Source organism: Puccinia triticina, chromosome 5A (assembly GCF_026914185.1).
Source record: "Puccinia triticina chromosome 5A, complete sequence".
Taxonomy (NCBI): domain Eukaryota; kingdom Fungi; phylum Basidiomycota; class Pucciniomycetes; order Pucciniales; family Pucciniaceae; genus Puccinia; species Puccinia triticina.
The window spans coordinates 4095332-4109497 of NC_070562.1; the positions used below are offsets into that span (position 1 = coordinate 4095332).

A 14166-nucleotide genomic window follows, 5' to 3' on the forward strand; every position below is an offset into this window, starting at 1 on the left:
CAAAAATATGAAATTCTCACTTTTTTTTCTGTCAGCTGGCAGAGGGGATTTTTATTGCCCCTCCTCCAATTTCTTGGAGGTTTTGGAGCCCCCAGCTTGACACAAAAAAAGGATGAAAGAGAAATACATAAAATAACCTGAGCACAGGCTCCCGCTCCCCCGGGAACGCTCCTCCGGGGCTTGCAACCTGCCAAATACTCACGGGTCGGGTACACACCTCGACAACCAAGTTCGAGGGGCAGAAGCTCCGGCTACAACCCAGCCGCCGTGCCGATGGCCGGCACGGACCGGTCGGTCATCAAACGGAGGTTCCTCCGATGGCCGGCACAGACCATTCATCGAGCAGAGTATGCACTCTCCTCAATGAACGGACCCGTTCCGGTCACCGAGAGGAACAAACACTCCCCTTGATGACCGGGTCCGTTCCGGTCATTGAGAGGAGTAAACTGTAAACACTCCCCTCAATGACCGGTTCCATTCCGGTTATCGAGAGGAGCACCCCCCTCGATGACCAGTTTGTTCTGGTCATCAAGAGGAGTAGGCATTCCCCTTGATGACCAGTTTGCTCGGGTCATCGAGAGGAGTAGGCACTCCCCTCAATAACCGGTCCCGTTCCGGTTATCGAGAGGAGTTTAACATACTCCCCTCGATAACCAGTTTTTTCTGGTCATTGCGAGGACTAGAAAGGGACTTTGATGACCAGTTTTTTCTGGTCATCGAGAGGATTGTAGACTCCCCTCGATGGCCGGGTTCGTTCCGGTTATCAAGAGGAATCTATAACATACTCCTCTACATGACCAGTTCGCTCCAGTCATCGAGAGGATCACATATTTCCCACGATGAGCAGAGAAACTGGCCGTCAAGGGAAGTATGCACTCTCTCTCGATGATGACCGGAACAGTCCCGGTCATCGAGGGGAGCGCCTACTCCTCTTGATGACCAGAGCAAACTGGTAATCGGGGGGAATGCCTACTCCTCTCGATAACCACAACAAACTGGTCATCGAGGGGTGTGCTCCTCTTGATAACCGGAATGGAACCGGTCACCAAGGGGAGTTTCTACTCCTCTCGATGACCGGAACGGACCCGGTCATCGAGGGGTATGTATACTCCGCTCAATGACAGGCTTGTGCCAGCCATCGGGGGAACCTCCGCTTGATGACCGACCGGTCCGTGCCGGCCATCGGCACAGCGGCTGGGGGTGGAGCCGGAGCTTCTTCTTTATTTTTGGTAATTATTACTTACCCTTAGTTTTGTGTCAAACTGAGGTCGCAAAAATCCCAAGAAATTAAAGGAGGGGAGAGAAAACACCCCTCTACTGGCTGACAGCCAGAAAAATTGAAAAATGATGTTTTTCTTCTGCAGTGCGCGAAGTGTTTTACGCTACCGCGCACTGTGGCCGGGACGTCAAGTGGACGACGTCTGCAGTGCGCGACGAGTTTTTCGCAGTGCGCGAAGTACATCCGTAAAAAAAAAGTACAGTCATTTGGAGACCCGGAATCCATATTCCCACAGGCCAAAAAATCCAAATAATTTAGTGAATCATGTTAAATATGTATTTAAAAGTTTTAGAACTTTTTGGCCATATTGTACAAGGACAAGGCTTTCAAAAATCAGTAACGTGTTCACAAAATATGCCAAAACACACCAGTAAGTGGTGAACTTGCCTAATTTTTGAAAGCCTTATTCTTGCACAAAGTGGCCAAAGAATTCTAAAAAGTTTAAATACATATTTATCATGATTCACTAAATTATTTGGATTTTTTGGCCTGTGGGAATATGGATTCCAGGTCCCCAAATGACTGTACTTGTTCTTTTTATTGGTGGGATTTTTAAGCATACAAGAAAACTTCAAAAAACTCCAAATAAATTCTCAGAGGACAATAATAAGCTTGTCTCTTGATTGGTCAGTTTTTTTTTTTGAAAAAGTTGTGTCCTTCACGCGCAAAGTCCGTTTATTTTTTGTTGGATTGATTGGTGATTATATTTATATGGGTGCCAAACAGAACCTCAGATTTTTTACAGCTTGTACCTGAGCCAAGGACTAAAACCGCCAAAAAATTCCCCAGCCAAACTTGATTTCTGGTGCCTACAGTTTTGCAGGGTTGAGTGTAAGTCAAAATTAAGTAATTCCTTCCTGGGTGCAAAGCGCCCGGAACTTGGAAAGCAATTGAGCGGGCCAAAAAAGGTCCACTCATTCCTATCTCCTTCCTTCGGAGGCGGGTGCTTGGGACCCAGGAGGGACATAGATAATTTCGGGTGGAAGTCCCTCCTTCGCGAGTCCTTCGCCTTCAATCGAGGGGGGACTTGCTAAGTTTGCCTCCGAGTAGGGAATTAGTTTTAAGGCGGGAATTTCGTCAGAAAGGATCTCATCCCACCCATCCTGGCGGAGCACAAGGACATAGCGAGTGCACACATTTCCACTGAAGAGAAGAAGCACATGTGGAAGAAACAACGTCGGCAATTGTTACCCTTTTCGTTCAAAGGCACATACAGCACAGAATCGATGTGAAAAAGATGTATGAAGTGTTTTGTAAAGCGAACTTCAGCTGAACGACATGTGATGGGCAGTGCGATGGGACAGGATGAACGACGCAAGGTGATATGTATTTTACTTGAAGTAAATTCAGAGTAAGTCTTTTGAATGCACAGTCATTTACAACATACAATCATTGTCCCGTCGAGACGCCAATGAAACAAAATAAAAACAGTAACATGCATATGATGATAAAAAAACATATTCTTGGCGATCCAACCGGCCCATTCTTTTTTCTTCTACGTCTTTTGCTTGCTTTGCTCACATCTATCAGATAAGGGGGAATTCCAGATGTCAAGGATCACACAGCCAACTGTGTCGAGTAAGGACAGGTTGAACGAACAAATTGGAACGAGTGAGCGATCTGAACGATTTACATAAAAGCGTTGGATTGCAAGGCGGTGACGAGCCCAAGTACAATCTGATCGGTCCTTGAGCCCTGAGCTCATGCAAATGGGTTGACCTGTCGAGGGACAAGAGAACAAGATGAGAGATTAGTTTCGCCTAGCCATCAAATTAATTGACAGCACGGGAAAACTTACGGCAAAGATCTTCAACACGGGAGGACTCTTGGTAGTATCAGCAGTGATAATGACGGGCACGGTTTGAAGCTCCTTGACGGTCTGGACGCAATGAGTTACACCGGGGGCTGCTTCAATCTTTTCGACGCCTTCCCATTGTAATTCAAGTTTTCCTTTGGCACGGGCCATCTCAGCGCTCTTCAAACGTTGCGCGCTCTGCTTTTCTCGCTCGGTTAGCTCGCCTGTCTTGCCAGGTCCTTTGAATGGATGCTGAACGACATCGTCTTCGTCGTCTTCAAATAATGCACTTTCCGCTTGCACAGACTGAGAGGAGGCCTCCATCAACTTCGCATGCCTTTCAGCATGGTGGCGAATAGAGTGCCAGTGGGCATCGGTTGAGTGTTCAGACAAGTGAGAAACGACATCGACGCCTTGCTGCCAGTAGAGCTTCAAGGTGTTGGCATGTTCATCATGCACGTGATTCTGAGTTGATGGACAAACGACATGTCAGTGAGGAGTCCAAGACATAGTTGATTGGTTGGGAAACTTACATCTATCGGCATTTGATCGACATGCACACGCTTTTCGATCCCGAAGTCCGGAACGGCAACATCGAAGGCCTCGTCCCAGACCCCAATGACGTTGGCAGATCGAATGACGGGTCCGTACTTGGCTGTCAGGTCCGCAATGAGCACACAAAGGAACAAGTGCTGAGATTGTTCCTCGGCAAGACGCGCAGCGTGCTTCTTGATGTTGCAGAATTGGGCGCATTTGCTGATGGAGTCGGGATCCATAGTGAACTTGACATCACAAGAGGTACTCAATACGGCCTCCAATTGACGGTGGACCATCACATCTGCAAAACGACGGATCGGTCTGCAACAAACCGGTTCAGCATTTGGACAGATATTTGGGGATGAAGACAGGAGAGACTTACGAGGTGAAATGAGTGTAAACGGGGAGATTCAAGGCATAATGCGACCATTTCGCAATGTCCAAGGCGCCACCGCAAAAGTATTTGGCTTTAACCATCGCTTTGGTCGACAACAATTGGAGCACAAAGTGGGGAGCCTTGCCAGCCTGTTCCATTGATTTGATAGATTTCATCAAGGCGCCAGCACTGGATGTGTCGATTTCAAAGCCCATCTTGGCAGCCCTCTTGGCAAATCCTTCCAACCTTCGGTCGATCGGAGCTTCGTGACGTCGGAGCATTGCCTGCTCAGGTAAGCCGGCTGCAATCTTCTTAGCCACGGCCGAGTTCGCCAACAACATGAATTCCTCAACCAGTTGCTTGGCTTCGTCGCCAAGAACGACCGAGCAATCCTCAGGCAGGCCTTCCGCGTCGAGCTTGATGTCTAGTCGGATGTTGTCAATGCGGAGACAGCCTTCTTCAAATCTGCGAGCACGCATTTGACGAGAAAGTTGGCCCAAGGCCCGCAGGGAATCGTAAATTTGATTGACCGCGACGCCCTCCTTCTCAACCTTCATCTCAGGAGTGGACGAGTTATCGGTGAGAACTTGCTGGACCGAATCGTAGGTCAACTTGGCACTCGAGCAAATGATTGACTTTCCAAACCATGTGTCGATCACTCTGCCCTGCGGGGTCATCTTGAACACGGCACTGAATGTCAACTTATCTTGACCGGGTGACAAAGAGCACAAGTGCTCGGAAAGAGTCGGAGGGAGCATGGGAACAGCTCGTTGAACCAGGTAGACGGTAGTCGCTCTCTTGCGAGCTTCGCGATCCAACGCGGTTCCTGGCTTGACAAAGTAAGTGACGTCTGCAATGTGCACCCCTACTTCAAGGCTTCCGTCTTCATTCATTGAGATGTGTAAGGCATCATCCAAGTCTCGAGCGGTCGCGCCATCGATTGTGAAAACGACCTGGTTCCTGAAGTCACGACGCACCTCGTATTCGCGTTCGGGGATGGTCCACGGCAACGGCGGCAAGCACTTGACAACATTCTCGGAGAATTCCTCCGAAGTGAAGTTACAGTCTTTGAGTAGAGCATTGGTTTCAACCTCAATGTCACCAATGGGGCCAAGCTCCTCGACTAAGGTACCGAAAGGGTGCAGAGAAGTGATGGGCCATCGCTTAATACCAGCAATGAAAAGCGTAGACAAGTACTTGTTGGGATCCGCCAAGAAGTCGGCAGGCGCTTGGTCGACCGGGATAGCAATCAAAGGAACTCGCTTGTCGGTAGGTCGGTGCCAGACGATCTTGGGACGTTGTTCTTCGCGTTGACCGCCACGCAAGTCAACCCCCTCACGTTCGCGCCGTTCAGCTTCCTGCTTTTCTTTGGTTGCGGCGGATGAAGGGCGGAGCAATCCCAAGGTACCGCTGAAGAGCTGACCGGGCATGCGTTCGACAACAGCGACGATGTGGCCAGCGAAGTTGGGCCTTTGTTCGTCGTTGACTTCCTCCTCTTCGAAAAGAGTGAGTCCCTGCCCTTCCACCTCGACATCATCCCGCTTCTTGTCTTCACGGCGGTTATTTTGAGGAACGCGAGAATCAAATGCTTGATTTTCTTCTTTCTTGCGCTTCTTCTCCTCCTTCTCCTTCTTCGTACCCCAGACTTCATCAACGTCAAGAAGTTCAACCGCCACAACGTCGCCCTCGAGAGCACGGTTCCGATCTTTGGAGCCACAGATGTAGATGTCCGAGTCCAGTGAATCGGTGGCGACATACGCATCAGATCGGTTGCGCTTGTTGACGCGCAAGACACCAATGACGAGTTTACCGGCAGCCAACAAGGGAGGGATAGACGCTTGGGGCAAGTACGGCGCAAATAACGACTTGCGCATTTGTTGATTGCCTTGCCCGACTTGCGTCTGACCAGGTCCCAGATTCATCGGGTTTTGGAAGCCGAATGATGGGACACGTGTGTGACCCGAAGCTGCTCGGAATTGGGCGAGTTGTTGCAATTGCATCTGAGCTTGATTGAGATCGGTGGAAGCCTGGGCGCCAAAATCTATTATCAAATAAATGCGAGCAATGGGATTAATTCCTGTTATCAAAATGTGTGCGGATCGAGTGGAAATGACTAACCCATGTTGAATCCACCAATGTTGGAGATGCTGCTAGCTTTACTGTGCCCACGACGGTGGCCTTGAGCGCCAGAGCCATTGTTGGAAAAGCCGTTACCCATGCCGAAGTCCAGATCGCTACCGACAGGGTTAGCAAGGTAGTTGCTGAAGGCGGAGCTGGGAACGGAAGCTGGGAACTGGAAGTTCTGCCCGGGGAATCCCAATTGTTGTTGATTATTGGCACCGGTGTTGGAGCTTACTTGGACACTGTGACGGCGACCATGACCCTTCGGATTCGCAGAGCCTCCATTGGCCATAGAATTAGCATCGTTGGCCCCGAGAGCTTGGCTGAAAGAGCTCGCGCCATCGAGTCCGAATCGCCCCATAGCTCCAAACGCGTTACCGCCATTGCTCTGGCCGCTGCCTACTTGTGCACTTTGACCACGTCGATGGATGGAATGAGAGCGATCGGCTGGTGGGCCGGTTTGAAGGTCGCCAAAGCGGTTCATGAGGGCCTCCTGCTGATGGCGTAACATTTCAAGTTGCTGTTGGATCTGTAGCGACTCGGACATGGGAGACATGACATCTATGTTGCTAAACCGGGGCGCAGTGACATGTGGAGCTTGGGCTTGGGCGGCCTGCAGAGCTGCTTGCATCTGGACAACTTGCATCGCTTGTTGCTGCACGGTAGCCTGGAGATCATTAAGACCACCAAGAGAGCCAGGTCCGGAGAAATTGTTGTTGAGGAACTGCATTTGTTGCTGCTGTTGCAATATTTGTTGGGCCAATTGATTGTTGGCGAGATTGTTTCCGCCCGGGAAGGCGAATCCTCTAGCGTTGTTCATCCCGGGGAGGCGACCGAACGCCCCAGCATTGTCGGGGAGCTCACCGACGAAACCTCCCGGGAAGTTGGCGGGAGGACGTTGCAATGCCTCGTGGTTAAACTGGGTTTGGCCTGGAGTAGGTGTAATCAAAACCTCGGCGTCGACATCCATCTGCAGAGAGAAACAGGGTAAGCAAAACATATCCCTGCCCAGGAGATCGATGACGGAAAATTATACTGACAATTGAAGACAAGGCACCAGGTTGAAAACCACCCGCGTTGGGGTTGAGCGTGCTCTTAGATCCGGCGTTCTTGTCGAGACTAGGTTTTCGTTGACCTCCCGATTGCGCGCGACCTTTCGGGGCATGCATGCTGCCACTGAGCGTGTTGTCATTGCCTAGAGATGGGCCTGTAAGGTGATATACAATCAGAATCAAGCATAAGGATCAAAGAAAAGATGACGTCAGACATACCAACATCCGAAGCCCGGCGAGCTTGCGGGGCAGGAGGATCGTTAGGCTTGCGGCCACCGGCAGGGTTGCCAACTCGTTGGACGCTGCTGCGGCGCTGGTTGTTTTGGCCTGGCGGCGAGTCGCGATCGCCGGTGGTGGTGGAGGGACCATTGGACGGTTTCTTGTTACTGGTTGAACTGTCCCGGCGAGGCTCATTGCGGCTGTGAGGACGGGAGTTGGGCTTGCGGCCAGTCCGATTGCCATTGCCATTGGAGGCAGCGCTGGAGTACTGGTCTGAGTTGTCGGCCATTGTGAATGGGGAAGTTTATATATATATATGTAGAATGGAAAGGGCAAGTTGAGTGTTGTGGACCGTGTGAGTCGATGGCAACTAGAGGCGAGACTGTGCGGAGTTGGGGTCTCGATGACCAGTGGTTTTTGATTTTGTGGGAGCGATCGAACAAACGATGGACTGGATGAGATCCAGATTCTGAGTGGGACCGCCTGAGAGAACGAAGAGGAAAGAGAAAGAAACGACGACAGTATTGGATGTAAGCAGCGAAACTCAAAGATTCGGGCAGAGGGCTCGTAGATGGCAGAGACGATGGAAGCTAGATGAACAGTAGTAGGGGACTGCGACCAGACAATAAGGAAAGATGGGTGTTGTAGCGGGAGGGGGTGGTGTGATCAGTGCTGCGGTGTAGTAAGAACGGGGGTTGATTGGGTTGATGATACAGTGACGGGAGGCGATCAAGGGTGTACTCAGCCAAGGAGCAGCGGACCTGGGGGAAGCTCGACGGGAAGAACGCGAGGTGGGCGCAGGGGGAGGGAGGGAGGAACGATCGAAGTGGTAGAGGGTGAGAGAAGAGGCGGACGGAGGGGCCGAGGGAGGGGGGCGCGAGGCACGGGGGGTGGTGATCGAGTGGTGCTGGGCAGGGCAGGGCGATGAGGAGGACTGGAGGAGCGATGGCGAGTGAAAGAGAATGATGAAATTGGCTGAGGCGTGGCCCCGGAGAACCGTGGGAGGCAGGCAGACACGACATGACAGTGACAGGGAGTGTTTGTGAAGCTCAGCTTCCAGGCAAGTAATTTTGGCTGGGCCCCATAAACACATAGCGACAAGTTCAACACAGAACTGCTGCTGGCTTCTGCGCGAAACAGGCTAGTCTGAGATGTACGGGCGAAATCACGATCGCAAATGGGGAACAAGTTTTGCCCATTCGCGGCGAATGAATTCAGGTGGCTGACTCTAAGCTGGTCTGGCTGCCCGGCTGCTGCAGCCAGGGGGAGGAGAGCACTTGGATGTAACAACAGCTCACCAGATCGGGATGGAAGCTTGGTTGAACGTATTCTGAGCGGATTCAGCTCAGGAATCAATGGCGATACCAGGCACCGGCAGAATGCCATAGGCCGAGTGGCGAAGGTAGCCCGCTTCATACATACTGCTCAGTGCTAGCGCGCCAATGCACAAACAAGCACAAACACAGAGCAAACGATTTTCTGCTGGATCAATTCAACAGAGCCTGCTCACCCAATTTGCCGGCAAGCCTTGGCTGATGGAGTGCTATAGACTTAGAGTAATTAGTGTGGTGTGTGGATTAATTAGCGCGTAGCCGATAAGGATCGAGTGGAAGGGGAGGATGATCGGAACTTTGAAAGGTGTTGGAGAAGATGAAGGAAGATGAAGGAAGAGGCAAATGGAGACGAGAAGGGTGGGTGCAGAATGACGGAGTGATGCGTAAGAGCGGCACAGAAGAAGGACCAGCTTACGATTCAAACAGTCAGAAAATGGTTAAACGGGATGGCCGTAGGGTAAGCGCCGTTTGATCAGCGGTGGGTAGAGCTACACGTGCGGTGGGACGAGTTGGATTGGCTGGACGACTGTGAAGTGAATAATTTCCAAAAAACTTAGCCCCTACCCAAATCCGGCCGATCAGGCGAGATGAATACCCGGTAAAGGAATGTGGAACTCACCTGGATTCGGAAGACCTGAAATCCGGGTTTATTTCTTTCCTTGGAGATTCTGGCTGTTGATCCTTGCTGATTTCGAGGGCGGTGGTAACTTCGGGACGATTGCCGCGGAGAGCGTGTTTAGCGAATGAGCTCGGAGTTGCAGACGAGTTTGCTGAGGGTGGGTGGTGATGATAACTTGGAGTGGTGAAGTGAAACTAACCCAGTTAGCTTGAGCGAATGATGGGGTGAAACCGCCTTTTTTGAAGCCGCCACACGGGCCAGCAGATTGTTCTTGAGATTTGCTGGAAGAAGTACAAAGCAACCGAGCCGATGATCGATCAGGCGATCGGTCCGGATTCAAATAGGTTGATGAGACGAAGAGCCGTCGAAAGTCGAGCAGAAAGATGGAGAAATCTCAGGCGTTTGCGATAACAGTAGGGGATGAATCGAAGATGGCTGGAGAACGATTGATAAGCTACTATCGGGACTACTGTATCCTAAGCGAGTAGAATGGGGCAGAAAATCAATTTTCTGACGGCGTGGGGGATCAATCAACAGATTGACTGTAATGAGAACGATATTTAAGTGACAATAGAGGACCGGCGGGTGGAAGGTAACGAAGGATAAAAAGAGTAGAATGTTCTTGGTTTGTTATAGCGTCTTAAGGGCTTGTTGTAAGGGGAGAATGACTGAGGCCTTGGGTACTGCAATGGTATTCTTGCACGTAAAACCAGTTTTGCAAGGGATCAAAGGGCGGGGAGGGTGGGCGTTGCCTTTATAAGCGTGGAAACTAGCGGTGGAAACTTCGCAATGGGTATAGCAGATGTAAAGGTGGCTGTGGAAGAGGCAATGGCTGGCAATGGTACTATGATTGTTGTTTAATTCATCCGGTGTTGAGGCAGTATGGTTGGAAAGGTGTTGTGTGACTGTCGGAAGTTCTGGGAAGATCGAATGGAAGCACCAGCATTCGACGAGCTTTTTAAACTGCCAGACGCTACATACAGCCGGGCACAGTACGTTTGTGTGGTGTGGTTGGCTCAACGTCCGATGGTAGTTAAAGAGATCGAGTGGGCAGTCGTTGTTAAGGAAACATACAGTGATGTAGTGCCACGACCGGGATGAATAAATTCATTCCTACATACACGCACTTACCGGAGTGAGGCTATCGGCTGTTATCGGGCAATGCGATTGAAAGATGGTTGGTCAAGGTCCAGTGGACAGCGGGCTCGATTGTGAAGTTTTGGTCAATGGTTGGGAAGTGGTGTTGTAATGAGACGGTTGTTCGATTATGAGCCTCGTTGCTTAATATCTTGGACGAAGAATTTCTTGCAAACAGGTTCGAGTGGGGGCACAAGGAGCTCTTGGCTTCTTAAGGGTGGAGTCGGCTTGCTCTGCAAGAAGTGTGAAAGTGGCAACCCATGTTATGCACCCGGCATCCGGCGGATTTTCAACCGGTGAACCAAAGCTCGACACGCGGAGTGGATGAGAATGAGCACTCAGGAGTGCATACACACACAAGAGAAGTTTGTTCAAATGAAAACACCATGACGACCGAGCCGTGGCCATCACCCGGCTGCCGATTCGGTAGTTCCGGAAAAGACAAGTCAAAAACCGCAGTCGGCAGAGAGACCGGCGGAGGCTAGGGCTGTTCTATAGCTGGCCGGAGGCCTCTCCACTCGGGAACGGGGATGCAGTCCGATTCCCTTTGCACAGTTCGATCAAAGTGCACTTGATCCGCCCGGAAATGGTCGATAGCAGGAAATGACTACAAGTAAATAGCAGGAATCATGTCACTTGGCACTGGGCAACCCAGCCCACAGCACTTTTCATTTCCAAATCCGCTGCAGTTTTCTGATTTCTGATCAGTGCCAGGGTCGGCGATGACTGATTACCATTCCCGGAGAGTGGTGCTACATCATCCCGGAAGCATGATAGGAGCGGTAGGGCATCTTTGCGCTCGCAACAAGGCTCCAAAATCAACGACAGTGAGTATGAAATATCATTAATGCTTCGGCAAAAGGTATTGCCTGTCCCTGAATCTGCCTGTGAACCCTCTATATGCTGGACAACCCCGAGTGTCTTAGTTTTGTGGTGCTCCCAGTAACATTTGTTTCCTTTTCCTTAGAAGACCGATCCCTTGTTGGAAGTGGAAAAAACGATTCAAAATTGTTGTCTTCTTTGACTGTCCCGTGTTGTGCAGCGCTCGGGTGACGTCCCTGCATTGATTTGCGATGAAAATCGTTTTGGATACACCAGTATCAGATTCTGAATATGCATCCAGCGAAAAGCAAACGAACTCAGACAAATGTCAGCGGAAAATATCGGGATCTTTGCAGATTGCGACGATGATGAGTCATTTGCCCGTCCGGCGGAGTTGAGGTTGACACGTCGATGGTTTATCCCAAGTGGAGGCCGGCGAGAAGGGTGGATGTATGCACCTTTTGTCCTGACGTCATAGGGTTTGCATGCATGTTGGGCATAAACATGGGTTGGTGCGGGTTGGTGATAACCACACACCAATTCCTCTAGCTGCAGTTCTTCATTACTGCAACAAATCAAACCGATCATGCCGAGACTTCCTCTGTGTTCCCCGAAGCCAGGAGAGAACGAGATTGCCGACCAGATTCGTCAACGTCGTCATCCCCGTGACCTCATCGCTCTCGATCGTAAGCTTGGGTCTGCATACTTCTCCCCTCATTGAACATTTCACTCACTTCTATTGGCTCTGTGGTCATCCAGGTATCCTACTCCACAATCCACTGGTAGCAGTGAGTGCGATCGACATCATTCATCGGGCTTTGTGCGGAACAGTTAGAATATTATCGACCGGCTTGTTCACAAGCTCTCTCTGCTTTTTCCAAACAAAAACGGATCTTGTAGAGTGGTTGGAACAGTCTCTTTGGTGCCATTCGAACGCACAGCAGTTTACCCGACGATTTCAGGGAAATTTTGGTAACCGAGCCCATGTTCCTCTCTTTCACGTCCATCCATACTGACACGAGTTATGTGGCAGATTCTTAGGGTAGCCGCGTTAAACTCGGCGCCTTATGAATGGATTCAGCATGAAAAAGTGGGAAGAGTCGCCGGTCTGACGACCCCTCAATTATTGCGCATCCGTGACACTCTCAAACCCCTCACCGATACCCTCGATCGGTCTCATGTTCCATTATCGGATCTATATTTGGCGGGACTGGCGTTCACGGATAGCATGACAAAGGAAATTCAAGTCAGGGATCTGACCTTTGAAAAACTCAAGAACGAATTCAGCCGTCTCGGCAATCAGCCGGAACAAGTCAACAAGATGATCTTGGATGCTGTGGCGACGGTATCGGGATATAACATGGTTTCGCGGATGCTCGTTGGGCTCGAAATTGGGGACGATCGGGATCAATCCGTCGACTTACCTGGCCTAGAAACTCGGACTGAAAAGCTGCTCATGCGTGACGGTACTCCACTGAATGTTCGATACCAGCATTTGGATTCTCGACCAACGCTCATGTTCTGTAATTCATTGCTCACCAACATGAGAATGTGGGACTGGATCCTTCCGAGTCTAGCTACAAAATACAACCTGGTCTGCTTTGATCAACGCGGACACGGACAAGTTGAGTAAAAAAGGTACATGGTCGTCTCAAAGGATAAAGTACTGATTGCACATTTCGAATGTTTGAATTTGCTTGTGTTTTCATGATGATAGTCCGGGATCCCGAGGACTGACTGCACGATCAGTCAGCTAGCTGATGATGTGTGCGAGATTGTGAAGCAATTAGGAATACAGACACCATTGCACAGTTTGATAGGAGTATCACAAGGCGGGGCGACTACGTTAGAAATGTCTACTCGTCATCTGAAACTTTTCAAGCACTACGTTGTTTGTGATACGCAACCCTCTTCGCCCTCCGGAGCTCGAGATGCCTGGGAGTCGCGAATCCGATTGGCGGAAGGCTCAGATGATGGATTGAGAAAGTTATCAGAAGCGACACTTTCCAGATGGTTTCCGATCGAATCGCACATGAATCAGCCCAATAACCCTACCTCAACGTGCATACGTAGGATGATAGAAGAGACTAGCATTGGGGGATTTAAATCAGGCGCAGCGGCTTTGTGCGATTATCGAGTTGATGAGGATCTAATCCCCTGTGACGAAGATCAGAAAGTCATGTTGGTGGCCGGTGAAAGAGATGGCATATTACCAAAAGTGTTGGAAGAACTCGCAGCAAGATTGATTAAAGCTGGCAAACCCGTAAAATTCGTCCCTGTTCCCGGGGCTGGACATTTACCAATGGTCGACCAACCTTTGAAATTTTTGAACATCCTCGAAGCGTTTTTGGATAGCTGAATGATCCTGCTCTAGTCTCACATCCTTTTGGCTACAATCCAACTGCGTAATGTATCTCTAGACTTTCCATTTTCTGCCAGCCGACCCAATAAAAACGGTAGGGCTCTGTGTATGTTTCAATGCTCATCATTAAAGTATTTTTTGTCATGAAAATAGAGAATCATTATGGTCTCCATGATTTATTTTTTACTTTGAAGCTACGGAGAGCCACCAACATTCTAAACACGCTGTTTGGGCTAGCTTAACAAAGCCTCTCGGGCGGAGGGTCCGGGGGACCCCGCCCGGATGCGGGAGGGGCGGCTTCGCCGCCAGCCACAGCGAGCCTCCCACCAGGGGGGATTTGTGTTAAGTTAGCTGTTTGGGGCTTCACATCGATGCAGGTGAGTCCCAATGAGTGGAGTCAAAGATACATACGAGTTCTTGAAAGGGATTTGTTTTGTGCAGATTTAGACCTAATTTCTTATCAACAAAAGTGCCATATTAGCTGCAAGAGAAACCTACTTCAATTTGGTGGTT

The 14166-nt window shown here is 50.1% G+C and overlaps 3 protein-coding genes across 3 annotated transcripts; 1 reads left to right on the forward strand and 2 right to left on the reverse strand.

Annotated features, from left to right (window-relative positions):
• Positions 1-2980: 2980 nt before the first annotated feature.
• Positions 2981-7668, reverse strand: PtA15_5A504 (uncharacterized protein; the record flags this gene model as incomplete). Its single annotated transcript, XM_053169273.1, has 7 exons — positions 2981-2998; positions 3078-3539; positions 3608-3932; positions 3994-6028; positions 6106-7078; positions 7149-7315; positions 7380-7668. The coding sequence occupies 7 exons, from the start codon at positions 7666-7668 to the stop codon at positions 2981-2983; spliced, it is 4269 nt and encodes a 1422-aa protein (XP_053020486.1).
• Positions 7669-7969: 301 nt separating this feature from the next.
• PtA15_5A505 (uncharacterized protein) lies at positions 7970-8401 on the reverse strand (the record flags this gene model as incomplete). Its single annotated transcript, XM_053169274.1, has 1 exon — positions 7970-8401. One exon carries the CDS (start codon positions 8399-8401, stop codon positions 7970-7972), a length of 432 nt encoding a protein of 143 aa, XP_053020487.1.
• A 3476-nt stretch (positions 8402-11877) lies between these two features.
• On the forward strand, positions 11878-13650 carry PtA15_5A506 (uncharacterized protein; the record flags this gene model as incomplete). The annotated part of the gene is made up of 5 exons (XM_053169275.1): positions 11878-11977; positions 12051-12079; positions 12192-12263; positions 12325-12915; positions 13009-13650. 5 exons carry the CDS (start codon positions 11878-11880, stop codon positions 13648-13650), a joined length of 1434 nt encoding a protein of 477 aa, XP_053020488.1.
• Between the last annotated feature and the right edge of the window lie 516 nt (positions 13651-14166).